Below are 27,883 nucleotides of genomic sequence, written 5' to 3' on the forward strand. Positions count from 1 at the left end.
TTTTTTATAAAGTGTTAAAGTAACTGTGTCACACAAAGAGCGCTTCAGGAAAACAGCACTGGGGAGAGTAGTGAAGCGTGACAGAATACGCATGCTTGCCCTGAGCCTTAACCATGCAAAAGAAGTGTACATGTAGATTGTTTTGAAATGTTAAATCCATACTGCACAGAAGAATACCTCAACAAGTTTTGAAGTGTGGCTGCTAACTCTATGGGCAAACGTGTTGAGGCAAAATCTGAGGGAAGTTTGAAGTGCCAAAAAATTGCCAGTATCTATGAATTCTATTTACATCAGTTACTAGGGCAAACAATGTACCTGGTGGTAGATGGCACCATCTTTTCACTGTTACATATGTATAATTTCTAGTAAAGGTAATATACAACATTTGCAAACATGAAAAAAAAAACCAAATTATTATGAAATACCTTGCTAGACTGTAAGTGTAAGTGACTATTGACCTATCGTGGTAGAATCGCGTCAACACAGCTTGTGAAATATTGTCCAATTACACAATATACAAATGGACGTGGAACGCGCAACATCTGAGACAAACAAAACTTAGTGTACAAAAACTCCATAGGGTTGTCTAAGGGGCGTGGCTAACTCGCAAATGGGATAGGTCAATTGTCTCAAGCATCCTGTGAAAATCATGGCACCTGGTGTGCTGTCATTTTCAAGAAAAGCGGAATTTTTGTATCAATTTCCATCGTTGGGAAAAAACTATTTTTTTTTTAAATACTGTCCCCACTTAACCAATTTTAGTTACTCCACATTGAACGGGTGCAAGCCAGCTAGTCTGGTTCCTTGACCTGACAATTCCCTGCTGTCTATAAATTGCTCCGTTTCGTCTGAAGGGTCAGGGAGCCAGACATACAAGAACAGCATTTTTTTCTTGTTTTTTTCCCCCAGCATCTGTGCAACACAAAACTTTAAACAGTGTCAGTGTAACAATATAAATGTTATAAAATACTAACCCCCAAATCCATCCATTTCTGAAAATTACAGCAAAAGCAACATGTTGTGTGTTACCTTTAAGTAGGAAACGTTTCAAAACCGCAATGCTGGTTTTAGCATTTCTGAAATCTGAACCTAGCAAAAGTTCACATTGTTTCATATCATTACCCAATGTTTGCAAGAAAGCAGGATTTGAATACAGGAACCACCAACTTTGTGGAGAATGAATGTGGCATCCTGACGCCACTTTTTTTCATCATACACATATATATTATCTCAACAATGGTCAGTCATTGTAATAATGTTGCAAAACACTCGAATCTGGGACTGAGAAAAATTTCCAATTTTGTTATAGAAAATACTTTGAAAATGCACTCGACTCTCCATAGACTTTGTACATGGCCAAAGAAGTAGCGTCTGGATACTACATTCTTTTCCCTTTGTGGTAGCTGCAGGTGCAGGAGATGCTACCACCTCATCCTGCCAATTTTGTACACATTTGATTCATTTGATATTTCTTTTTTTTGTGTGTGTATGTTCATAATTAGGTGAAATAGAAAGGTGCTTGAAGAAGGTACAGGAAGGAGTAGAAACCTTCGAGGACATCTGGCAAAAGGTACATGAACATGTAGGTAGCTGTGGATTGCAAATTCTAGACAAGGAAATTCAACAGTTGATTGAATAGTGAAATGAAGGTTTACTTTGGACTTTGGACCTAAATAAAAGATTGGCATGCACTTCACTGCCCCAATGTCTGAGCAAGAAAGTGAGATTGAAGTAACAGGAAAACAAAGTAATGATGTGACAGAGGCTAGGCAAACACAGTTGTAAAAGTGCTTCCAAACTTGAGACAAATCCCAGTGACCATTAGGAGCTGTGATATACACAATGTAGTACATCATAGTGCACGAACTACCATGGCCAACTGGTCTAGATCACATAATTACGGCATTGTGTTGGAGATTACTGTAGTTGGTACATGTATGATTATCTGCAGGTCCATAATGCAACCAACAGTAACCAGAAGGAAAAGTATGAGGCGGATCTCAAGAAAGAGATCAAGAAACTTCAGGTGAGTTCCTGTGGACTTTTAACATCCATAAGGATCTGCCCAGTGGATCAGGTGCCTTTCCCCCAGTTGCTTTGTCCAAAAGTTGTCTTTTCACACATTTTTGACAAATTTGTATGTCAAGCAAAAAGGATGAATAGGTTTTCCTTTCCATTAACCCCAGCCATCCCCAACCCATCAAAATCCAACTGCAAGTTTTGTTGTTGGAATCTGTTGGAGTGAGTACTGCACTAGTAAACTGATTATGCTTTACCTGGTGTTAGGCGTACCGCCATAATCAGAGTCCAACAGTTAAGGTGTATGAGTTACCATATGGTGTTGGATTTTGCAGGAGTGAGGATGGTTCCTAGTAAATCACTCAAAGGGGTTTAGGGTTATTCATTTTATTACTGTGAAATAACCATTACAAGTTATTGGTGGAACATGGTACTTAATATCATCTTTGTTTTGGGTTCACAGCGGCTGCGAGATCAGATCAAAACGTGGGCTGCCTCCAACGAAATCAAAGACAAGAGGACACTGCTTGAAAACAGGAAACTCATAGAGACGGTAAGAAGTCTTATTTTTAGTTTATTTTGGAATGTCCGTATAAGGAGATGCTCTCTTTATGTTGAATTTGTTATGTTAACCCTAACACGGCTTAACCCTGATGCCCGAAGCTCTCTTGCCCAGAAGCAGCCTGAATCCTCCAATATCCCCAGATGCAGGCATGCAACTTTTCCTCGGATCCACTGATTTCCTCGTTTTTTACTTCTCATGAATGCCATTACAAGTTGAAAATACTAAGTTGTGTGTGGTTTGGAGTTTCCTCGTTTTTTTTTAATTCCCAGTTGCATGTCTGCAGATGGCAAAGAGTTAAAAACCCTAAAGCACGTGAATCCTTCAAAATCAACCACTTTTTGTCGCTGGAGGCCTCTACCTGGATCCTTCGAAATCCTCCACTGGATTTGCTGGCATGTTATCACATAATGGGATTTCAATGCTCTTATGAGTTCATTAGCATGTGTAACTTATTGAACTCCTCCATTGTTATCTTGCGTTGTGGATTGGCAATGCCAAGGCCCTAAACAGTTGGAGTAAAGAGGCTGTACAATAAATAGTGGTATTTTCTGGATGCCTGCCCAAGAATACAGGCATAAAACAAGTAACAGCCTGAATCCTCCAAAAGTCATTTTCGGCACAATCAGCCAGAGCCTCAATCCTCCCAATTCACCTAGCATCAGATTGGACCTGATGACCTGGATCCTCCATTATCCTCCAGAGGCAAAATCCTCTTACGCCCTCAATCCTGCAAAAGTTCTCCGATGCTTCAATTTTTCAAAGGTCCTCAGTCCAAAATCCTTCATTTTGCAAAGAGGATTTTGAAGGATTTAGGAAGGTCAGGGTTAACCAATCAAGAATCTGATATTCAAACTGTAAAGAGGGAGTTGGACATGTACGGGGCAAAATAGACGGTGTTAAAAAGCAAGACACACACATTCTGATTTGAGGTGCTGATGAATAATTACCCATGCAAGTAGATGGATTTGCAATCTGTTCATTTGGTTGGGTAGTCAAACATACCATGATGAAGGCATCTCTTGCGAGCAGCTCTGAAGGGTGCTTACTGGTTATAGCTCGTAAGACAGTCAGACTTGCGCAGAAGGTAATCACTTTCCGTCCATTTTACTCCAACAATGCAGCAAATGGAGAGATTCAAAGTTGTGGAGAGGGAGACGAAAACGAAGGCGTACTCAAAGGAAGGCCTGGGCCTGGCCACCAAGATTGACCCGATCCAGAAGGAGAAGGACGACATCACCATGTGGCTGGCGCACTGCATCGAGTCGCTCAACATCCAGGTGGACCAGTTTGAGAGCGAACTGGAGAACATACTGTCCAGCTCCAAGAAGAGGAAGGTCCCCGCAGATGTAAGTTGGCTTAACTCTTGCCCTTTTGGTGTATTTGGGTGTCATTTTTACTAGCCTTGACCAAGCCTGTCAAGCCAAGCTTTTTCCTTGAACAAACGGTCCGGCAGCCGTTTGACCCGGCGCGTTGTCACGGCACACGGCGCAGCCCCCTGGGTAGGGCCGCTTTGCCTGTGCGATACGCCCAAGACACAAATCCGCACTGTACACACGGACATACAAAACATACAGTAACCATGCCGTGGGAGTCACGCGGAAGACAGCCTTGATGCAACGGTATATTCTCATTATGATAATAAAGTATGCGCTGTGGTAAATAGCCTTCTCTCATTGGATAATGGCTGACAATAAAATGAATATTCATCACTACTGCGCGATGCTGTCGAAGGTCAATAAACTTTGTACACGTGCGTGTGGTTTGTTTTGTTTGGGTTAAAGTGCACAGGCTCTGATTGGTTATCGTGTGAAATATGTGCATCAGAAATTTTCGGCCGATATCAGCTGAGAATTTAAAGAAACACATAAAGAATTGGCCACGGTTGCGTCAAGGCTGTTTTTCGCCTCGACTGCGGCCGCGTAGTGGTTACTGCATGGGGTGTGTGTAGTACGTACGTAGGTAGGTACTGTATATGTACCGGCAGAGAGCGCCGTACATGTACACGTACCGGCAATGTGCGCGGCGTACGTGTGCCGTGACAAGTAGGGCAAAACGGCTGCCGGACGGGCCGTTTGTCAGGGAAAAAGCTTGGCTTGACAGACTTGGTCAAGGCTTCATTTTGACATGCCAATACATTGAAGTTGCATGCTAGCAAAAATGCCTAGGAAGTTAAGGTTAATATAATCTTCAAACACAAGAAGAGTTTTGCATACATTTTTTGATGAATTTTGCATTTTCAGAAGCAAGACAGAGTAGAAGAGCTGCAGAGTTGGGTAGAAAAGAACAGGTTTCACATCAACAAGCTGGAGACGTTAATGAGAATGCTGGACAACAGCACGATAGAGGTTGACCAGGTCAGTGTATCCCCCCCCCCCCCCCCCCGATCAGGCATCCTTATCATTAAACTTTGCATACTGTAGTTAAGGGTAGCACTTACAAGTGTAACTAGAACTTAAATTATGGCATAAACCTTTGTAGCCACAGCCACTTCATCAGATGCAAAGAAGAGATACAACCTAAGTCAGAGTTAATATAATGTCCGCAGGGAGAGTTTGAACCTCTGTCGTCCCTTTACAAAACAAGATACAGGTTTTTGTTTTAGCATCTTCACCACTGAAAGTGTAGTTATGCACTGTGTTGTAGATGGTTCTCACAAATCTGTTCTGGCTAAGCTTTTTTTTTTTGATATCGTAAATCTTTTGGTATTTCACAGATCAAAAAAATCAAGGATGACGTTGAGTATTACATCGACTCATCGCAGGAGCCAGATTTTGAGGAGAACGAGTTCATCTATGATGACTTAGATATCGACGAGGAATGTAAGTTGGTGAAAAAAAAAATCAATATATTCATTGAGTACAGGTCATAAAACTACGAGTGTTTCATGTGGCATTTTCAGATGTTCAAATGTGGCACAGTGAAACCGTGAACTTTAGGATACAAATGGTTTTTTCTATAATAGCAAAGCATTGTATTGGGTTTGTTGATCCTTGATCAATAAATTGGACTTTCACTTTGCTTTTATTTGATTTTTTTTACATACTCCTTTTTATATTTAGTTCTAGATGAGGTTTCGACAAAATCATTTGTTCATGAAGGGTGTTACAGTCGAGTCTCGTTAATACAAACTCGTTCGGACCTAGCCAAATTGTTTGTTATATCAGAATTTTGTATTAAGAGGAACATCAGTCCCATTCCTTGTGCACATAAATGCACAGTCGGGACCAAAGTTTTATGTTTGTTATAACCGGAATTTTCTATTAACAGAGTTTGTACTAACGAGAGTCGACTGTATATCAATTTGTACATCTATTAGAAACACCAATTTTTTTTGTTTTACATAAATACATATCGTTGCAAAGATATTTATGGATAAACACTCTAAACAAAACAACAAACCTGACAAACATACCTTGCACCCTTCCCTAAGTGTAACATGTTGAGCACTTAATTTTATGATGCTGATGAAATAACGAATGAATAATGTTAACCCCCCGATTTGTGTGTTGTTTTGTGATTGACCATTTTCTCTCTCCAACAAACATGCAGCGTTAAGTAATGCTTTACTTACTGAATCACCAGACGACGATGTGATGACCAATACCTCGGGGGATACGCCCATTAGTAGCTCGCCCACGCTACTCCCCAGCCCCAGCTCAAACCATTCCAAAGACAAGAACGACGAGGACAAGAAGAGAACGAGGTCCACGGACAGTGAGGTTAGACTGGCATTTCAGACATTAGGGCCTCTGATTTACCATTTCAACAACAGGCTCGATCGGAAATATCTCGGAAGCTGCGGGCCAACAAATTCATGTTCATGCATGGGTCACGTGATTGTGCCCTGTAATTTCTGGAAGGAGTAGTGTTTTGAGTTTTAAAAAAAAATCAGGTTTTTGACCCCAGTGACCCCATGATGACCTTTGACCCCAGTTTGGTCATGTGACATGTTGGGGCTGGGCTACTGATACGTTTGACAAAGTTTGGTTGAAATCGGTCAAAATATGTAGGAGCAATAGACAATGTCAGCGTTTGTTACTAACTAGCTAACAAACGGAGAGACATGATGATTTGTTGAGCTGCTATCCCGCAGCTAAAAATGTCCATTTGCCATTTCAGGAATTTACACATTCCTTTTTCAATTGTGTGAAAACAATTCCTGTTCTATTTTCTTTTGTTCGTCAAGTATAATAACAATATTAACCCTAACCCCCTAGGCCCTTTTGCTGAGAACTATCCTCAATCCTCCAAAATCTTCCAAAATTTTGCAACAGCACCTAAATTCTTCAAAATTGTCAGTCCTGCCTCAAAATACATTCATCGTCAATCCTCCAAAATCCTCCTCATCCCACAATTTTGCACTGTGTTTAAATGAAGGATAACCAACGCCTAAATCCTTCAAAATCATCAGACAGTCCTGCCTCAGAACAAGGGCGGATCCAGGGGGGGGGGCCAAAGGGGGCCATGGCCCCCCCCCCAAAACGAAACCAAATTTTTTTTTTTTTTTAATGTGACATCGCAATAAAGGCAGGCAATGAGTACACCACCATCTTTTCCTCAAAAAAAATTGGTTAAAGTGGTCAGAAATTGCCTCAGATTGCACCACAGAGCATCTAGAATCCAAAAAATTTTCGGGGCCCTCACGGGCCCCGAACCCCACGCCGTAATTTTTGAGACCCACTTTTTGGGGGGGACCAAATTTTTTTTTGGCCCCCCCCCAAAATTGTGTTCTGGATCCGCCCTTGCCTCAGAATGCATTGATCCTCAATCCTCCAATATCCTCCTATGCTTCAACCACCATTCATCCTCAATCCTCCAAAATCCTCATGTGCTTCAAACACCATTCATCCTCAATCCTCCAAAATCCTCCTATACTTCAATCACCATTCATCCTCAATCCTCCAAAATCCTTATGTGATTCAATCACCATTCATCCTCAATCCTCTAGAATCCTCCAAAACTGCCAGGAGGATTTTGGAGGAGTGAAGAGGGTTTGGGTTAACCAATTAGTAACTGTAGCACCCAAAACCGCCCTGCCTAGTACTCCTTGTAGCGCCTAAAAGCGCCCTAGCACTCTCCACCCAGGAGTATAAATGGGTACCTGTAAGGGTAGAGGACGAAATATGCGCTGATATCAGCTGCCGTGTGGTCTCATGGCCTGATGAACGGGGAAATAATTGTAAAGCACTCTGAGATTGTTGATACAATGGAAAGTGCTATATAAGCATTACATTTTATTTTATTTATTTTTATTGATGTACATAAATATCTCATTTCTTAAAAATTCTGACTTTAAAGGGAATATACAACATTTGCTTTTGCAGCAATTTACAGAAATTAATGGATTTGGAGGATTAGTATGTTATAGCAAATATTGTTATACTGACTTGTTTCACGTTTTGGGTTCGGAAATGCTGGAAATTCCAAGAAAACCAACCATGTTCTTGTAGTCTGGTTCCTTGACCCCACTTAAGATGAGACGTTGCAATTTATAGACTTTGGGGGATTGTTGGGTCAGAGAATCAGTCTAGCAGACTTGTACCCCTTCACAGATGTGTAATCAATTGCAAAGAAAATGCGGAATAACTAAAAATGAAAAATTAGGAGCAATTTTTGAAAAAAAAGCTAGTTTTCTCCAACGATGGTCGTCCGACCGGCGTTGGCAAAATACAAGTTTTCTTGAAAATGTCAGCACACCAGGAGCCACAATTTTACAGAATGCTTTAGAATGTCATTCACTATCAATCCAGTAAAATATTTCGTTATAATTTGATCGTTTTGTTTTTTGATGTTTGCAAATGTTGTATCTTCCCTTTAAGCTCATTTTCTGACGACTGGTCACGTATTGTGGTCAAGTCACATGCTAATCAAAGTCCTCCCAGTTTGATCTGAATTTAATCCTGAGTCTGAATAAACCCAAGTCCATTAAAATAGTGTTCCTTCAAAACAGGTGCTTATGATGCAAAAACAGCAGCTCTTTGTTAATTGTGTTTTTTTTTTTTTTTTTTGTCTTTGTACAGTCATCGTCATCGCCAAGGAAAGCGGGCAAAAGTGCAACGTCATCGTCATCGTCGTCGAATCGGCCGACAATCGTCCGAGCGGCGTCAACGCCCAGCACCACTCTTGTCAACTCGCTGCCGTCGACGGGGATGTCGATAAACCAATCCAACACGAACAAGAGCAGTCTCAGTAAAGCCAACAGGTGGGGGCAGGTCATTTTGAATGTTAGGTTTCACTGCCTGTCACTGACTGAACTTAACAAGTACTGTGCTGGTAGAGATTGTACAAGAGTTTTAATATCAATGACCCTGTTTTCGTCCTTCAGCGTACCGGTGCCCTCAACACAACATGCAATAGCACAACCACCGTCAGGGCCTGCCTATGCGGTAGCAGCAGGGGCACAACACAATTCCAGCAGCAGCTCACAAGGTCAGAATTATTGATCAATTAATCACAAGCAGTTCTTAACAAAACTGTAATGTGGTGTCTGTCATGTCATCGATTGTTAAAGTCAACTACCATGTGGCAGCTAATAAGCAATGAGTAATACAGTAAACTCCGGCTAAGTCGACGCTCTCGGGACCCGAGAATTTGTGACGACTTATGCGAATGCCGACATCTGCTGCAAGTCGTCATTTTGCTGACTTACATGAATGGCCTTTTTGCACACATGATTCATTGCACTAATTGGCTTCGATTTACCTTGGTTTATCTTCTTAATGCTTGAGTTGAATCCAGCAAATTAATCCTCCAATTTTATCATCGTTTTGGATATTGATAGTGGAGACCACGTGTACAAAATAGTAATACATGTACGTGCACAGTTATCGTATACCACGCACACATTGGCTGCATCATTGACGGCATCATTCAATAAGACGACCCTCAAAATGGACAGAGCACATATGTATAGACTAGAGGGGGTACTGGTATTGATATGCTCATGATGCATATGCAGTTGGAAACCCTTTGGCTTGGCTGTGCAGCGATCACGGGCCATGCCAAACAATTTTCACTTGACACTTCTTGCCAACTGCAGTACAGGAAGTCAGGCGATGTCAATGCCCGATTTTTTTAATGCTGACTTACACAAAGGATTTTGTTACGCTTTCTATGGAAGGGGGACCGAGAGTAACACAACTTCTTGAGCGAAATGGCGACTTATAAAAGCCAACTTAGAAATAAAAAATTCAATGGAAATGCATTACAGACAATCGGGACTTTAGTCAGATGGCCGACTTGAGCGATTTGACGAGTTGTACGATGTCCACCTGGCCGGAGTTTACTGTATGTCTGTAGCTTTCTTGTTTACCTAATGTTTTCTGCAAAAATATTGCAGCCCACTTATTCCCAATCACTATTATTCATTAAATATAAACACCGCAAAAAGAGAAAGTCCACACTCATTGGAGGGGTCATAATTTTGAATCTGATCGTCTTATGATGACATCATTTGTATAGACTTTTGGGGAATGTTGTTAGCTACATTTTGATACCCCGTTTATTACCAAAGACTGAAAATCGTCCAAGATTAACAACGGTTTATGAAAAATGAGGAAAGGAGAAATTGCTAAGCCTAACCACAGATACCTGTAATTTGCCCCTATCAAACTGCACAGTGCCCGAGCAAAGTGCGGGTAATTCATTTCACGTGCTCCCATACATACAAGCACTGTGCGATCGGTATTCCCTGCCGTTCGTTTCGGGCAGTGTGACATTGTCAGGCAGCAATTTCCACTCGCGTACTCTTTAAATTTGCAACTTTTCAAACTGGATCATTTTTCATAAACAGTTGTCAATGTTGGCAAACAGTGGTCGTTGTTAGCAATGTGACGACATACCCCGTGATGTTATCATAAGATGATCAGATTCAAAAAGTGTGACCCCTCCAATGAGTGTGGACTTTCTTTTTTTTTTGGCGGTGTTTAGATTAAATGTGCATAATGATTGCTAATGAAATACAGGGCGAGTCAAAAAAATGAAACCTAAGTGTTGGGGCCATTGTTTTAGGGAAGTTCTGCATGTAGCATTTTCAAAATCTGGGATATGAAAGCCCAATTCATCAGCTTTCTTTTAGTACAAGAATCATTCAAATCACTCATGTACTTTTCAAGTTACGGAATTTTAAACACAACCACCGTTTTAAGGTTCTGTCCACGGATCGCAAAAAACTTCAGTGTTCTTTCAGCAAAACGAAAACAAATCACATAGGGATTCGTTTGAATTGTTTTCGTGTTGCTAAAAGAACGTACACCTTTTTGGTGATCCGTGGACAGAACCTTAAAACGGTGGTTGTGTTTAAAATTCCGTAACTTAAACAGTACATAAGTGATTTGAATGATTCTTGTACTAAAAGAAAGCTTATGAATTGGGCTTTCATATCCTAGAATTTGAAAGTGCTACATGCAGAATTTCCCTAAAACAATTGTCCCAACATTTGGGTTTCGATTTTTTTTTTACTCGCCCTGTACACATCCTTTTTTCACAATGTCGTGGGTGTTCTATTTGCATACCTCAGGTTCAACAGGGCAAGTAAGAGTTATTCAGCCGCAGATCGGCCGACTAGTCCACTCACCGCCGCCCACGCAGGTACACATCGACAACACGCAGCAGCCAAGACCGGACCTCAACGGGCCCCATACAGGTAGTCAGTACCTCTCTCAGTCTAAGACTTTATGCCATAAACCCTAACCTCCCCGACTCCATCAAAATCCATCCCCCCAATTTGGTGGATTTTGGGGGATTTGGTCCTGCGGGCCTGGTTTGACTAAATTTGATGGAGTATGATGGACTTGGACCTGAAGGCCTAAAGCAAAGCTGCATTGGAAGCAGTGTGATTGATGGTTTTTGGCGGACTTGGTCCAGTACTTAGTAAAAGACAGTAGGGAGTTAGGCGCATCAAGCCAGCTCAACAGAAATAGAAGAAGGCAAACATATTTTTCTGAAACAGTGGTGAATTGTTAGTGTTTCAGTAACTTATTGTGACAAAAACCTGTCCTTGTGCCCCTGCATTTCCAAAATCTGCATTTTCAGAGTCATTGGCAAAATGACTCACAGTTTGCCTTACCTGATGGTAAGAGCCGTGTATAAAACTCATTGTGTTTGTGTCTGAAGGCACAGGGTGGATCTTGGAAGATGTAGAAGCAGAAGAATGGAGAAATGGGGAAAGATTTCAGTGTTGTTAATAGAAATAAGCAAGATAAACACATGGACACGGGTGTGCACAAATGTTCCTATTTATTTTCCATCCGTTTCATAGATTGTGCGTGTCGCAATGTAACACTTACCTTGTATGTTACAGTCATAAGAATAAATGCTTTTACGTTTGTTTCTACTCTACCAACAGCATTCAACTTGTCAAGTATGGAAAACTCCATCGACCACATATCCAAAACCGTCGTCTCCAAGAACAGTATCCCAAGCCAACCCACTCCAGCGCCGGCGCCCACCACCACGCCACCATCAACGGCGCCCACGCCTGCCCAAGTCACACAACAGCAGCAGCAACAACGACAACAACAACAACAACAACAACAACAACAACAACAACAGCAACAACAACAGCAGCAGCAGCAGCAGCAGCAACAACAGCAGCAGCAGCAGCAACAACAACAACAGCAGCAACAACAACAACAACAACAGCAACAACAACAACAACAACAACAACAACAGCAGCAACAACAACAACAACAACAACAACAACAACAACAGCAGCAACAGCAGCAGCAACAACAACAACAACAACAACAACAGCAGCAGCAGCAACAGAAGACATTGCCAACACCAGTCCCCGAGCCAGTGGAGAGAGTGCCGACGTCGCAACCAGCACCAGTCATGCCAACTCCGAAGCCATCAGAACCGGTCATGACAAACGGGCCCATCAGTCCAAAAACGAAAGAGGTAGGAATCTAAGCATGCCCTTTAATACTAAACACTCTGTAACAGAAACCAAAGACAACTATTGTGCGTATACGTAGGTCGAACCAGCTATTCTCCATTTTTGTTATTCCATTTCACATATCCTGCCCTTCACGATTTCCAGTTTTTGTCATGTCAACTAAAAATGGCAGAGCAAGTCATTCTTTCAAACATTCTTTTGACAAAATTTAAATTTTCAATACCAGTAAAAACTGAGTAACACGCTTTGCATTGATCGATTTTGTTTCCATTTTTGCATTAGCCTTTTTGAGATATGGTAGACACAATAAGGGGGCAATGTCTGAAGTGGATTTAAACTCTCTCGTATTTACCCAGAGTTATCAACATCCAAATAATGCCCTACTATTGTATCGATATCCAAACAGGCTAGTTGCTGCAGCTGTGCTGTCTTAGTTTTTGGTGCCACAAAGCTGATACCTTGTAATGGAAATATTGCAAGTAGTTATCAAGCATCCGTCTTTTCAAAGTATTGAGCAGTAATGCACCATCTCTCAGGATTATTCTGAGTTTGCTTGTCAGAGGCAAACCACAATATAATAATCAGCAAGGGCTTGTTTTTTTTTTAAAAACCTTTTTGCTAATGGGTAAATATTTTTCAGTTGTGCTAGTGGAATTAGTTTTGCACGTGAATGTATAATCTTCAAAGACTATTACCTTGTAGCTTGCAGTGATCTGATGATTGGTCTTTGTGCGAAAAAGCTTTTGTTTGGTTTTGAATGCATGAGCACGTGCTTATTCTCTAAAATTGTGACAATTTTAGTGATAACAAGTGATATGCTTACTTGACAAAAATCAGGACAGGAGCTAATTTTGTTTGTCTGTTTTGTGTTTTATGTGTTTGTTTTGTTTGTTTGTTTGTTTGTTTTTGTATTTTTGTCTGCAAATTACAAAATTGTTGGGCGGGTGTGTGTTTGGTGTCAGTTTCATGCTTTAGCTGGGCACAAAAATTCGGAACAAAGAGTGGAACCATTTTATGGAGTTCAAAAGCAGTATGCACAACAAAGAGCACGCAAAGAGCTTTTCTTTCAAAAGAGAGCATTTCCTTCAAAACATGGGTGCAGTCATAAACTACACATGCATGTTAAAATGCATTCTCAGGAAGTAAAATCGCTTTAAGATTCTCAGCGCAGCCTTCTGCTGAATTAACATGAAGCGGAGAACTACTGCCAACTAGTATCCAACAACCTTCATTTGGTCTACAGTTATCCATAAATGCTTGAATAACATTTGGGGGACCCTGTTGTATTTATATATGTGTGTCTCGTCGATTGTGTTAATGACTTTTTCCTGTGTATTACTGACTCTCTTTGTTGTATGATCTATCGTTTTGTCCCCCCAGGTGTCTCAGTGTGAACTAGTCACCATGTCTCACTATTCCTCAATGGCCCCACGGCTCTTACCTTCGGCCGGGGTCTCTCATGTACGTACTCACTCTCTCTTCCGCTCACCGTCTACTGCACTCGTTTTTTTTTAGATTCCCGTAGTTAACACCGTAGCCTCGTCTCTATCAAAGTGAAGCCCTAATTCTAACTCTAATCTGCATTTTAATTCTGATAATTTATCAATTGACATAATTTCATTCTTTATTTGTCCTTTTTTTGAAATGATGTCTGTTTTTAATCAAGGAATTACAATTTTTCATTTAAAAAAAATGGTTTTACTCCTTATAAAATAAAAGAAGAAACTTCCTTCTTCACTAATTGACATTTCTCGAAGGTGTTATGTAAAGTACTCTTCAATTTTTTTGGGATGAAAGCATTTCTAAAATGTTGAGGCCGGATAGAACAAATAAAAATTCCCAAAGACGGGCACTGACATGAACTGATGTGTATCAAAAATCTATTGCAGATTAGATCCAGAACAAATTGCATTTCAAAAAGTTGAGGCCTAGTGTATCCTAGTGGACCAGTTTGCTTAGACTCGGTCAAAGTTCAATAAAAGAGGAGATTTCAGACCGTTGGTGTCTTGAGACAAGAGTTGATGGATTCTTCTTTGTTCTTATCCCGTCTTTGAGCAGGAAACGAATGATGTCACGGAAGTAGAGAAGGAGTTCAAGGATTACACGGTGGAAAACAGAGGTGAGACTGAAACATTCAGGGTAAAATATCAAGTGTCAGCTCTTTCCTCTTCTGCCCTTGACCTCAAAACATCTTGCTTATAAATTTTAATTTGAGGCATTATTTATTCCTAGATTCGCAGTATTGTGGGTTAAGGCCCCCCCCCCCCAAAAAAGTCTTCGGTTTCTGGTATGGAGCTTGCCCAAAAAGTGGTGTGGCGACGCGGCTTTTTTTGTTTTTTCTTCAAATGTCAGCTGATGTCTGCAAATGGTGCCCGACTAAATTTAGTGCAAAATATATGGGAGCCCAGAGAGGCCACATAAAGCTTATACTTGATCGTAACCCCATCTAAAAGCATGTTAAAATTGTGCAGCAGCAGGATTCCAGTCAAACCAGTGAGTTTGGCGATTTTGAGACATCATCTTACATTGAAAAATTTTTTTTTTAAATTTTGCCGATGCGCTTGGCTACGGCGACACAAGCACATACCAGAAACCGGAGACTGTTTTTTTTTTGGGGGGGGGGGTCTAAGTCACCATATTTTTTTTCTCGCTGATACTTTCCATGACTTAACCACAACCTTCCATTTTGTTTAACAAGTGGTTTGCTGATCTGTTGATCAAAGTTTGTTGATCATTGTGTTACTCCTTACTAGATCAGTCATAATCCATATCCAGGAGCTTTACAGAAATTTGACCTTTGGAGAAGTTGGCTTTAATTTGAAGATGGCTTAAATAGAACCCTGCCAAAGATCAAAGATGAAGCCATAAATATCTGAGTAAAATCTTTCACAGGCGAAACTGCAGATGGCTCATTATAAAATCCCTAACCCTCCAGAGTGTTTTGGCTAGAAATCCTGCCAAACGCAGCAACATGCAACACTTGTCTAAGTGACAAGCCTGCCCAGTGCAGCAAGATCCATCAGGCCAGAAGTCTCAAGGCCAAACTGCCTCAGAGTCTGTGGTCCCCGAACACAACAGGATACAACTGTGGCATTGTTCTATGGGACTACCTCTCATTGCCTCAGAAGCGGCCGTTTATGCACTGGTGTTGGTAGCTGAATGCATTAAAGTGCACCAGACTTTTCCACCTGATGCACTGTGTTGTGTCTGGCAGGATTAGGGTTAAACAACCAGTTATGGTTCCTTGGAGCACATTCTGTATGCTTGTCGCACTATTACTTACGTTGAGCTGGCTTGATGCCCCTGAAAAGTTTCCCTGTACATGTACAGGTAAATAGCAATTGGTTTCCTGCAAAGAAGTAAATTTAGATAATGCCTGAAAGTTACTTACAATTTATGTTTTTCTTTTTAGCAATATACGAAAGTACTTCTCAGACGGACACCAGCTCACCCCCAATGCAAGAGGCCATCATCCCGCCGTCGCTGGGCGTAGCGCCCTTGGGCCCGGCAATCATGTCCAAGGATCAGCTGTACCAACAGACCATGATGGAAGCCGCGTTTCACCATCTGCCTCACCCGTCAGACTCGGAAAGATTACGGTAATCATTTTCCAGGAAGTGGCTTGGTCCCCCAGTTTGGTATTACAACTGTGCGCGTGCACCTCGAAGATATGACTACATGTATTTTCACGTCACATAAGAGGTCACGCTTTTGAAAAGTTAAAAAGTGACAACCCAGGTTTTGGGGCTACATCAGCTTAAAATAGCACCCACTGCACCCCGACAGCAAGCTGATACTCCAGCTCGCACATTGTACATTTTTTGGGTTTTTTTGTTCGGACTATAAGATACTTATTCCATACTAGAATTTGAAGACATTTTGCTTTGCATTCCCTATTTTGGTCAGGCAGATGACCTATTTTCGCCTTAAAACTGTATTCATATGCAGGCATGATATGTTTGAGACTTAAGTCTGAAATCAGACCTTTTGAATCTGAGAGAAAGACATTATCAGTACAGAAAGAAATGCATCTTTCTGACCTTTTATCAAATTTTCAAACTTTTAAAAAAATTGACAATATCACTGCGTATGGTCATCCCTTTTATTAAAGTTACAGGGTTTTTTTCAATTAAAGATTTTATTTTGGCCTGTTGACTTGTTTGAAGAGATATTTCAAGTAAACTAATTAAGTTGAAGGCAGAAAAAGAAGCCCACATTTTCTGAAAATCAGGTCCCACTATCCTTAATGATTTTCTTGTGCTATCCAAACCCAGTCATGACAAGACAATTCTAAATGCCAGCTTCTCCCTCTTGTGTTCAGGAACTACCTTCCACGGAACCAGTGTCCTACACCCCTGTATCACTGTCAGGTCATGCCTGCCCAGATGGACTCGTTAGATTTCTTCCAGAGGTTGTCAACGGAGTCGCTCTTCTTCATCTTCTATTACCAAGAGGTAGGCAGCAGCGCCGCATCCTTAAACAGTCCTTAGGACTACCCTGCTAAATCCAACAGAGTCCAACCGTAGTTTCCTGCTCAATCCACTGTGCCTTATGCTCAGTTGTCTGCTAGATCCAACAGAGTCCAACTTGGCGTTATAATGCGGTTCAGTTGTCTGCTGAATCCAACATTTTGCATCAGGAATGTACACCAGGGGTTTACTGCTCAATCCAAGAGGCTCCATCAAGTATATGATATAGTTGGATCCTGTTGGATTCAGCAGGGTTAGGGTTAACATTGGAGGCTACTTTGAGAATAAAAAAATTGTCTTGTAGGTGGTGGAGTTTTTAATGCTACAGACTTATTCTTGAAGCTGTATATTCCCGAAGCTGTATATTTCCGGGGAGGGAATTCAGAATTGGAGATATTTTTCATCAATTAAGAATGTAGGTGGTGGAGTTTTAAGAACTACGGACTCATTTTTGAAGCTGTATTTTCCTGGGGATTGAATTCAGAATTGGACATATTTTTCATCAATGAAGGGGAAATGACACCATTTTCTAAGTACTGGAAGTAGAAATATCACATTTATTAAACTTTAAAAAAAATTACCTTTTGCAAATTTTGAATTATTACAACATTAACTGATGTTAATAACTGATGTTGTCATTGCGACACCTTCATTCCCTAAAAAATATTGCTTTTTTACATTTTTCATAAATAAATTCTGACATGAAGTGCCAACACGTATTTCTGCTCACCACAATACTTTGAAGTTATACAGATAGCTATATCAATGCCAACTATAAAAAAGAAAGGGCCATTACTTCAACCCAACAAAAATCCAGTAAATCCTACAAATGGTGCAATACTGAATCCATTAGAATCCATAACACACCAAGAAGATTTTATAATGTCTTTTTAATTTATGGCTTAGATCAAATGCTTGGTTAAAATTTCACCGATGAATAATAATATAATAATAATAATAACTTTATTTATTGATGGTAGCCATGTCACCTCGGGAATGATTTTCAATGGGCCATCATTAAAAAATTACTATAAAAATACATTGAAAAATGACAGGTAAATTTCATGAGATCCTGGTAAGATTAAAATACAGTATAAATAATAGTAATAAATAATTATAGAGGAGGCTTGTAATACAATTCTGCAATTAAGGATACAATAAAATACAAGGCTAAAATTCAACACTCAAGGAGACCCAGACCAGTCCAGACTCCCAGAACATACAGACCGGAGAGACGGAGAGACAAAAGGACAGGACACAAGAATCACTGACTATCAAAGACTGCCTAAATAATGACATCCAAGACCTTGAAAAATTGAGGACTATACAAACCATGAATATCATAAAGCCCTAAAGACTCAATAAAAAATACATTAAGCAGTTACCCAGTGCTTGAAGAAATACCAGAGTACGCTGGATGAAGATGTAGTTGGTTCTCTCGTTGTTTTTTTTTCAGGGAACTAAAGCCCAGTACCTTGCTGCAAAAGCTCTGAAGAGGCAATCGTGGAGATTCCACACCAAGTACATGATGTGGTTCCAACGGCACGAGGAACCCAAGACAATCACGGATGAGTACGAACTGGTAAGCATACAGAACTTCTTGGGGGATTCGCTTATCAAATCAGTTTTGGTTTTGTGATGAAGGTTCATCGCATACAGTTAAGTTCTGTTCAGCCTAAAAGGAATGTTCAAGAGCATTTATTATTTTTAAAGTTAATTTATTTCAATTTTAATATGTTTCTATTCCCTAGATAATGAGTGCTAGTTAGACTCATATTCCTCTCGAACAGTTTTTTTTTTTTCCTTCGTTTTTTCCAAACCTTTGCCTGTGCAGGCATATTTGTAAAACTATTACTAACACTACACAGCAATCGTTGGAGCAATATCATTCGAAATATCTTTGTTATTGTGCGATTCGAAACTGTTGCCACTGAAACAGTGACAATTACAGTTACTGTGACAATCCTTTATAAGTATGTTCTTAATATGGACTGAACTTCCTCACAATTGTCAACACAAATAGACTCTATTGCACGACCAAATTAAAAATGGTGTATGCTGTCAGTGAGAAACCCTTACGATTCCCCATAAATCATGTTGAGAGAAAAAGCTAATCAAGGATATTCTCTATAATCTTCAGCCTTCAAAAGACTTAAGTTGTTATGGGCCGATTGTTGTGAGTCATGAAGTTATTGGCAGCAGTGGCACTTTACTACCCAGAACAATCCAGTGGACAGACAATGGCTTATCCATAAACTATGACCTCTAACACTGTGTCTATATCTGACGGTGGAAATGTCAGTCTTTGTATTTAAGCCAAAAAGAAAAGAAAAAAATTGTGTGTTTTGTGGTACACTGACCTACGTGTATCTAGATTTTTGGGGGACAAATTGTTGATGTCAAACTTTTATTCCCACAATTGGCAAAAACTTTAAATCGAAGTATATTTTGAAAATAAATAAGTCTTCCCTTTGCAATTTTTTTGTTATTCGTTTATAGTAAACAAAGTAAGTATAAAAGCCCAACAAACAAGCGTAAAAAAGTGACAAAATAAAATTATTTTCCTACCTACGTACCTGGATAATATTAAGGGAACATGTGTTACCGTAAACACACTATTTTTTTGGCCTTGGAGGTCATCATCTTCCGTTGACCTCTTTTCTTATCACTGCAAATAATGCAGAAATCCAGAAGTCTATTTTACTACTGTTGATATTATGATAACCCCCAAAATCTCAAGGGTAATTAATAATAAAATGCAGCTGTGCTGTCGCCACTGATTTTGTTTGCTGTCTTGGTCACGACTGATGGTTTTATAAAGTCCACATATTATGATTTTTAGTAATTTAAAACCAGGTTTTTAGGACTGGACGTAGTTTACCTCAATTTGAAGATCTTTTGGGGTTCATTTAAGTTGAACAAAGAAATTGTCTGCGATCTCTGGATTGCTGTTCAGATGCTTTACCAAAAGAGCTATACATCCATTCATGTATGTTGATGGTTCCGCATTATGTCAATGTCTGCGTTCAAGGGGCTGGATAGCTCCGTTGGTTGAGCACCAGAACGGAAATGCGGAGGTTGCAGGTTCAAACCCCCTCCAAGCAATTTCTGTTTTAAACTTTTAAAAAAAAATTTAGTGCACCTAGTCAAGTTACTTTTGTGGCTTATTTGTCAATTTGAAGATGTCATAAATTGGATACAATTTGGATTTTGTAAGAATATCTCATGTTGAAATGTAATGGATTGTCCCTTTTTTTTTGGGGGGGGGGAATGTTATTGTTATTAACCCTAACCACCCCAACTCCATCAAAATCTATCCCCCCATTTTGGTGGATTTTTGGGGACTTGGTCCAGAAGGCCTGGCGTGACTAAATATTTATGGAGTTTGATGGACTTGGGCCTTATGGCCTGAAGCAGTGCTAGGGGTATCCATTTGATTTTGCCTAGCTTCCTGTACTGCTACTGTGATAAAAGCCATGTGTAGCAAGTCCATGAATGTCAACCAGTGCGTCAGTAGTGGATACCGTACCTTTACAAAAATGTATGCCATGTACAGTTTTGTATTGGACGCACAGTGATTGATGGTTTTGATGGACGTGGTCCAGTTCCTAGTAAAAGACGCTAGGGAGTTAGGGTTTAGGCGGGGCTGAAGCAATATCACTTCAGAATATATTATTGCTGCGTTGGATTGCTTTCAAAGAGTGAACCTTCTGATCCCAATTGTTCAGCATTCCTTGAACAGACTTGTGAGCAAGCTGACCTACTTTTAACCTGGCTTATCTGATTTTAATCGTCTTCTTTTATATGAAATCTCTCTGCATCAAAAGGAAACAATGATTGAAAAATTGTTCTTTAACCCATTTTGATAAGCAAACAATCGCACCCCAGTCCAGTCACATGTGTGTCCAGTGTGTTTTTTATCGTGGGAAAAAGTTCTCCAATTGTTTTTTTTTTCTCCAAGAATTGTAAAGAAAAAGTTGGGTCATTTGATCAATGCATTTGTTAACGGGTAATATCATTCAGTTATCAACAATCTGGTAAGAAAATTCTCAGAAAGGGAAAACATGACTGAAAAGTTAGGATAATGTTTGCATAAGCTCGGAAGGTTCACTTATTTGGGCGATTAACAATGCAGTGCGCCACCAAGAGTTTGCCATGGAGAGTCCATTTTGCAAGTTAACGGTCGACAAAACATGGCCCTTTGAATGTAGTTGTCAGTAGACGACTTGAGCTAATATGTTATAGATTGGGGCATATTGGTCTGCCACCTTACTAAAAACACCATATTGATAACAAGAAAAGAAAAGTGCAAACAGATCCTCGAATCATACGCTAACGAAACTAACAATTGCAAATGTCCCGCGCTGCAAATTTGCCGACCATTTCCCACAATGCACTGGGGAAAACTGAACTCTCTGTGGCAAACTCTTGGTGGCGCACTGCATTGTGAATCGCCCGATTTGCCTGAACCCAGATTTGCTCGAGGGATCCAAGTGTTACACGAATGTGCAGAGTTTTGATTTGACAGTAAAAAGGGTTTGCTTTCTGCTCTTTCTCAAAGGGAACATACATCTACTTTGATTATGAAAAGTGGAGCCAACGGAAGAAGGAGGGATTCACGTTTGAGTACCGATACTTAGAAGACAGGGAGTTATAGCAGGGCAAGAGTCCCACAACACACCCCAGGACAAACACCCTTACACAGCGGTGACCGATGGGTCATCATGTGACTATGTACAGTAAGCGATCAGATCTCCGAATGTAGGTACATTTTATCTTGGCATAATTTTACAAAAAAAAACTTACCAGTTTTTTTTTTCTAAGAAAAAAACGAAAATTTAAATAACAAAAAAGTTTTAAGCAGGAAGGTGTTTTTTGCCCGATACCGTTGTAAAAAAATTAAAAGACAGAAGGAGAGAAGAACTAATGAGGTCAATCATGGCGATGATCATAATTGTTACTGATAAACAAAAGAAATTTACACGAGAAAGAAGTTCATTTTAAATTATAATTGACCATAGAGTTTTGTTAACGTTCTACACTGTTGCCTTTTGTTTTTGCAAAAAAAAAATTGATAAAAAATCTGAGAAATGAGTGAGTCTACTTCTGCTTACACTTGACGGACAAATGGTCAAAGACCAGTTTGGCAATGGGTTGGACTTCAAGATACTGGCTATTTCCTATGTCTCCCATCGCATCAAATCTTTAATTATCGACACCACTGTTTAACCATTCTTATAGCTGATCTGTGCCAAGTACATCTCATGTTGGAAACATTGCTGAACTTTTATATTCAGAAGGCAGGTGCAACAAATTTCAATCCTAGTTTGTCCTCTTCCAAGAACTCAAAAGGAAGTCAGTGACATCTTTAAACCCTAACCTTCCCCAACCCATCAAACTCCAACAGTTTTGTTGGAATCTGTCAGGATGGGTACAGAAACTGACAGTCTTTTACATTGGGTTGGGCACACCTCCAGAATCAAAAGTCGAAAATATGTGTGCGCAGTTTCCCATATGGTGTTGGAATTCGCCAGGATGGGTATGGTTTCTAGTAAATTATGGGTTAATTTGTGCTCGGCTGATACCACAATTCCCAGAGATTGGAAAAGATCTGAGTGGGGTTCAATTAAAAAAGTTGTCATACATGTCCTTGGAAATTCAGGCTTCCACTGTAGTATGCCCTCTGTTGACGGAATTTATCGCAATCTGTGTGTGAGTCCGCCATTGAAAAGGGCCCGACTAATAAAAAAAAAAAAGTAGTTACTCAGTGCTGCAATCATTCAACTTCGGATCAGTATTCATTCATACATTTTTGGTCTTTTTTTTTTAGGTCAGAAGTTCCCAAATACTGTATCTTTTAACATTATATTTCTATGGTTTGTAAATTATTGTTGATAAGATTTTTTGCCCTATTTGTCAAACTGTGTATAGTCTGTACAGCAGTTCGGTTTTGTTCTTTTTGTTAAATACTTTTTATGATGAATGTAATGTTTCCACATAAAGTCAGGGGACAACTTTTTTTTTTGGTTTAATTTCTATTTTTTGAAAGCATGGTCTGAAATTTGTTTGGGAACTTCACTATTGAAATATGCAGTCAAGCTTAATTTCTTAAATGAACAGCAACCACAGTTATTAGTTTGATATCATTGTGTGAAAGATAATACCTGTAGCGCATCAGTCCAAATGGCAAAGGTTATTCCTGTACTCCTACCGTAATCCCATGGTTTGACTACATTCCAGATAAAGAACATTAAATGTACCATGGCTTGGGTCCATTCAGCAATATCGTACAGCATAATGAAAGTAAACGTTCTGAAACTAATGTAAATGTTAGTTTCATTTCTCTTGGTTCTGCATAGTTTCTGGGGGGAGGGGAGGCAGGCCTGAAAGAATTCAATAACACTAAGATTTAGTCCTCAGTGTTTCACCAGCCAAGCCTGAGGTCTCAATTCAAACGTTTAAAGGTACATAGGATCATTTGCTTTTCTTGTGTTTTTTGTTTTATTTGAAGTCACAAAAAATTAAGAAGAGTCCATAACAACTAACCTGTTGAACCTTGTGCTCCGTGGATATTTTAGATTTTGAGAAAGCAGAAAACCTATGGACTATTTTTGGGTGTGTCGTTACTGGATTCGGTTGCAACCACACATTGAGACCACATTCAATGATAGTTTTCTTCCATACGATACCATTTTAGGCAGAGTAATTTCGCAGGTTAATTTATACCAGTCCCGTCTTCACATTTAGAAAGTTGTGTTTATAAAATCGACAGTTACTTCTCCGTGTAATTGCAAATGATCCTACATGCCGTTAAAGTAGAGACTTTCTCCAACATTCTGCACAGGAGAGCGAAACCAAGCGATTTAATGTTAAGCCTAACACCAAATTGGTCCCACTTAAAACCCCCAAAATGGATTACATTTAGTAGTCTGGTGGCATGAGTGTGGGCAGATTGTGCTGAAAGAGAGTCCAGCTACCAAATGTTTGCTCTCGATACCCTTTGCTCATGCATGTCTGTGAAAGTATTGGACTCATGACCGTGAAAGTATTGGACTGGTCGTGTTAGTGCATGTTTCACTTTCATTAAGTTCTAAGACTCTCGGTACACTGTTGAGAGTTCTAAATTTTAAGACAAATGTACATTTTCTGCTTTGGACAGACACCAGTAATTCCCAATAGACCTGCGGGTGTCTCAAAGGTTGGTCTTCATTATTTAATCTAATCTAATAACAATACATGTACACGTACAAAAGGTCTAGAGTTACCCATGCCTATCTGAGCGATACAAAACCATTTTGACTCTACCTTTACGCTTAAGGTCCATACAACTTTGGTACTGAAGCATTCCACACACACCCAGCAGAGTGCAGGCTTTCTTATACTAACTTTATTATCTGACATGCCCTAAATTTATAGTGCAAAGAGTTTGTACTTGCCAGTAAATTACCAAACGGAGACCTGTAATTTTATATGGTGCTATGTGTTTATGCAAGTGTACATGTTCTTGGCTGCCACTAACATAAGCAGTCCTACCAGGATTGTGTTGATGATCTTTGGCAAAAATTGGATTCCAGTAACACGAATATGTACTGCGTAATTTCCTAACCAGATTTTTTTTTTTAATTTGAAAACCCTCATACCCAAAGAAGTATAAGTCTGAATTATGGTTTTTGTATTAAGAAGGGTAATGTGACGCAGTCTTACAACATAAACACAGTTTTGGGATTGAGTTTTCACTGGGCTGATTTTTTTCAGCTGTGGAGGTGAATAAGGACTCTGTGAAAAGTACATGTAAACTACCTAATCAAAACATGACATTTTAAGATTCGTTGGACACTGCACAGTGCCTTGCAACAGAGCACGTTGGGAAGTCATCGGGGCCCACCTGTACCTTATGGTAACTCACTGAATTTTGCGATAGGGTAATTTTGAGAAGTTTTAGGGGAATGGATTTCCCCGATAGTGCTCACTTTTTTGCAATAGTTACCAAACACATTAAGGCCTCTTGACTGACCTGAAACAGCAGTGGAACCAAAAAGGCCAGTGTCGGTAACGTAAATGTGCTGCTTCTCCTCTGAATAATGTGGACTTTTGTTGTGGAATGTTGTGGAATGAGCCAGTTAGTTCACATTCCTCATTCAATTTTTTTTTTATCTTTGCGATAACTGTGACTTCCAAAGCAATGGGGAAAAGAAAATCTAAACTACTTAATGTAAATGCATTTCCCTGTAATAACTCTAATTTTGATAAGTACATTTTTATGCTTCAATTTAATTTGTAAAAAAAAAGACTTCTTCTCACCTCACTGCATATGTCAAGGGCATCACTTAAAAGTGAAATCTTGAATGGGTCATATAATTTTATTTTATCATTTTTTTTTATTTTACGGCTGACACATTTGTTGACATTCACTCACCAAGGTTCATATGTATAAGTTGTTCACATGTTGGTCTCTATTGATTATTTATTGTACGCCATTGTCTTTGAATGATTGCAGCACTCTGAAGTTATACAACTTGAGAACACTAGCATTCTTAAGGGAATCTCAGATAAGAGCTGGGACCAATTTTAAATGTTGTATTGACAGGACCGTTTGGAAAGTCTGTTGACGGGTTTGTCATCGTAACACACTTCACTTCGTCTCCTTGCAAGGAAAACATTGAGTTGGTTGTTTGTATAAATGTTTTCTATTCTTTGTGATTCAGGGAGACCCAAACATCATGAAAAAAAGCCGTGGATTTCTAATAGAGCTATAAAAACCAGAACATATCCCCGGTACATTGTAAAAGTTCTATGAAATTTGGTATGAACAGAAACTCCCCCGGAATGTGGAATTTGCAAATTTAGCGAATTGAAAGTCCTGGACCACTTCCTTTCGCAATCTGTTTGTCAGTAATTAAATATATATCTATAACATGCAGGCCACACTGCATTCAGCAATCCATGGCCTTTTGAATCTATTATGCAAGATTCTTTTCCAACTTTAATCAAACTCGCCATCTCCAATACTCTTTGCTGATAGCCCATGGTCTGACTTCGGATTGATGACCATGCCATCTACCCCAAATCCCCCTCAAAATCTCTCGATTGGAAGCCAATGATAATTCTGAAGGAATTAATTCACTTTTTAAACTTCTTATGGAAAGTGAAATATTATTTACTTCAAATACAGACAATCTTTCACAGCAGAATTTGCAAATGGCCATTACATAATGCAGGGAGCTTAGGTTATAGTAAGTGAACACATGCCAATATTACATGTATGTTTAATTTTTGAAAAGTGCCTGGGATCCAGACAACTCACCCGCCTTGCTTTTGTTATTAAAAAAAGCATGGAGCCAAACTCTCTGATTTCTTAACAGAGGCTGCTTGAACTGTAACTTGGTTAATAAACATGAACCTCTTTTATTCTATGATCCGATGTTCCAATTCTGCTCTGTAAGCTTCAAGAGTCAGAATATACAATGTTCTTGGTTGAGAGTTTAACTCGGAAGTTGCAGAAACACCAATGTGAAGTGGGATATCTCTGATAGAGAGGTGGTTTACATCCCGATGATGGTCTGAGTCTACTAGAGCAGATTTGAGCGAGGACTGTGGTTAACCATAGATGGACTAGCTACACTCGAACGCAGGATGGTTGGACTACCTTAGTCGACTATTTGGAACCAGAGCCCAGAGTCACTTTCCTGGATGAAGTGTTGAGTTGACATCTGTTGAGTAAACATCTGTGGTTCATCTCAGTACCACCTCTCTTTTCAGGGATAAGCATTTCAGATGGTGTAGCTCTTGACAGCAGACAATCCCTGGAGATGCAAACCCTTCAGTCTGGCGCAAGTAGAGTTTTGATAACTTGTAACACACTTACACAGGCTTGATGAGAGCAGCTGCCAGTGTCCTTAGTTTGCATTTTTCTGGCTTAGATTGCAAGCAGCAGCAGAGTTGGAGCATCTTTGCTTTAGGATGGTTGTTGGTACTTTTCTCATTCTCATAGACGGGTCGTCATTATTCTCACTGGTTGCAGATACATGTAGTGCTGCCAAGACATTTACTCAGTTACACAAAGATCTGGTAAACACGTTACAGAACCTGTGTGTTAAGTACATTTGCTTTCTTCTTCCACGTCTTACCCTAGCCAAATCTGATTGAAGCACCTCACGCATTGAAACTTAGTTCGTTAGACAGGTGCACTGTTTCCTATCTTCATATTGACTGATAGCACAGGACACATGGTACTAGTCTCAAGTCCTAGCCAGAAGCAGCAACCATTTGAAATGGCTTCAGTTTTGACTCTGGCTTCGACTTGGGACTGGCACCCAGACAATGTTATGTTCTCATGGAATGAGACATTGCAATTACTAGGCACCTGCCTGAGAAACCGAGCCATAGCCTGAGCTGCTTCTTTCAGAATGGTCCCACATTATGAAGAAGGTGTCTGCATTCAGCGGTGCGAAGGGTTTTTAAAATGCATCTCTGACTGCCAACTTTTTTGTTTAATATATTGGTAACTTGTGCAAATGGAGGACTGTTGGTTCCCCCTAGAGGATATTAAAACAGTCACTGATATTCGCAGAAAAAAAGTCCAGTCGAGTCTTGTGTTTATTGTGTGTTTTGTAACAGTCTCGTAGTAGTTTGCATTGACTTCAACAGAGGTCCATCCCTTCCCTTCTTGACTTTTATTCAGATTTGTTCTTGAATAGTAAGAAACCTGGTCTCAAGAATTACTTAACAATGAGGGATACAATGTACTACATGTACAACAAAATCGTGACATTGAGTGTGCCTGTACAACTTAGTCAATTTGTGGTGTTTGAATGCTATCACTGACCTACCAACAGTCAGTATATGAAAAGGAAACACAGATAGGCCTACCAGATATTCAGCATGCTTTTTTATGAAGCGTGCCTTTTTTTTCTCGTCCCGGTAAGTGATAAC

General features: G+C 39.8%; 1 protein-coding gene across 5 annotated transcripts in view; it reads left to right on the forward strand.

The window, feature by feature from the left end:
• LOC119721306 (CCR4-NOT transcription complex subunit 3-like) overlaps positions 1-27,528 on the forward strand; it is a 32,291-nt gene extending 4,763 nt beyond the window's left edge. Inside the window, exons 2-18 of one of the 5 annotated variants that reach the window (XM_038191321.1) lie at positions 1,503-1,582; positions 1,952-2,026; positions 2,483-2,572; positions 3,706-3,930; positions 4,825-4,938; positions 5,298-5,403; positions 6,134-6,303; positions 8,605-8,786; positions 8,910-9,013; positions 11,103-11,231; positions 11,931-12,484; positions 13,863-13,943; positions 14,541-14,601; positions 15,895-16,081; positions 16,804-16,936; positions 18,408-18,533; positions 21,513-27,528. In XM_038191321.1, the coding sequence (XP_038047249.1) occupies positions 1,503-1,582; positions 1,952-2,026; positions 2,483-2,572; positions 3,706-3,930; positions 4,825-4,938; positions 5,298-5,403; positions 6,134-6,303; positions 8,605-8,786; positions 8,910-9,013; positions 11,103-11,231; positions 11,931-12,484; positions 13,863-13,943; positions 14,541-14,601; positions 15,895-16,081; positions 16,804-16,936; positions 18,408-18,533; positions 21,513-21,608 (2,513 nt within the window). In that variant the 3' untranslated portion in view covers positions 21,609-27,528. The remainder of the gene's footprint in view (positions 1-1,502; positions 1,583-1,951; positions 2,027-2,482; positions 2,573-3,705; positions 3,931-4,824; positions 4,939-5,297; positions 5,404-6,133; positions 6,304-8,604; positions 8,787-8,909; positions 9,014-11,102; positions 11,232-11,930; positions 12,485-13,862; positions 13,944-14,540; positions 14,602-15,894; positions 16,082-16,803; positions 16,937-18,407; positions 18,534-21,512) is intronic. The other 4 variants (XM_038191322.1, XM_038191324.1, XM_038191323.1 and 1 more) reach the window with 4 other exon arrangements.
• Positions 27,529-27,883: the final 355 nt, after the last annotated feature.

This window comes from Patiria miniata, unplaced genomic scaffold (genome assembly GCF_015706575.1).
Source record: "Patiria miniata isolate m_02_andy unplaced genomic scaffold, ASM1570657v1 HiC_scaffold_13, whole genome shotgun sequence".
Lineage (NCBI taxonomy): Eukaryota > Metazoa > Echinodermata > Asteroidea > Valvatida > Asterinidae > Patiria > Patiria miniata.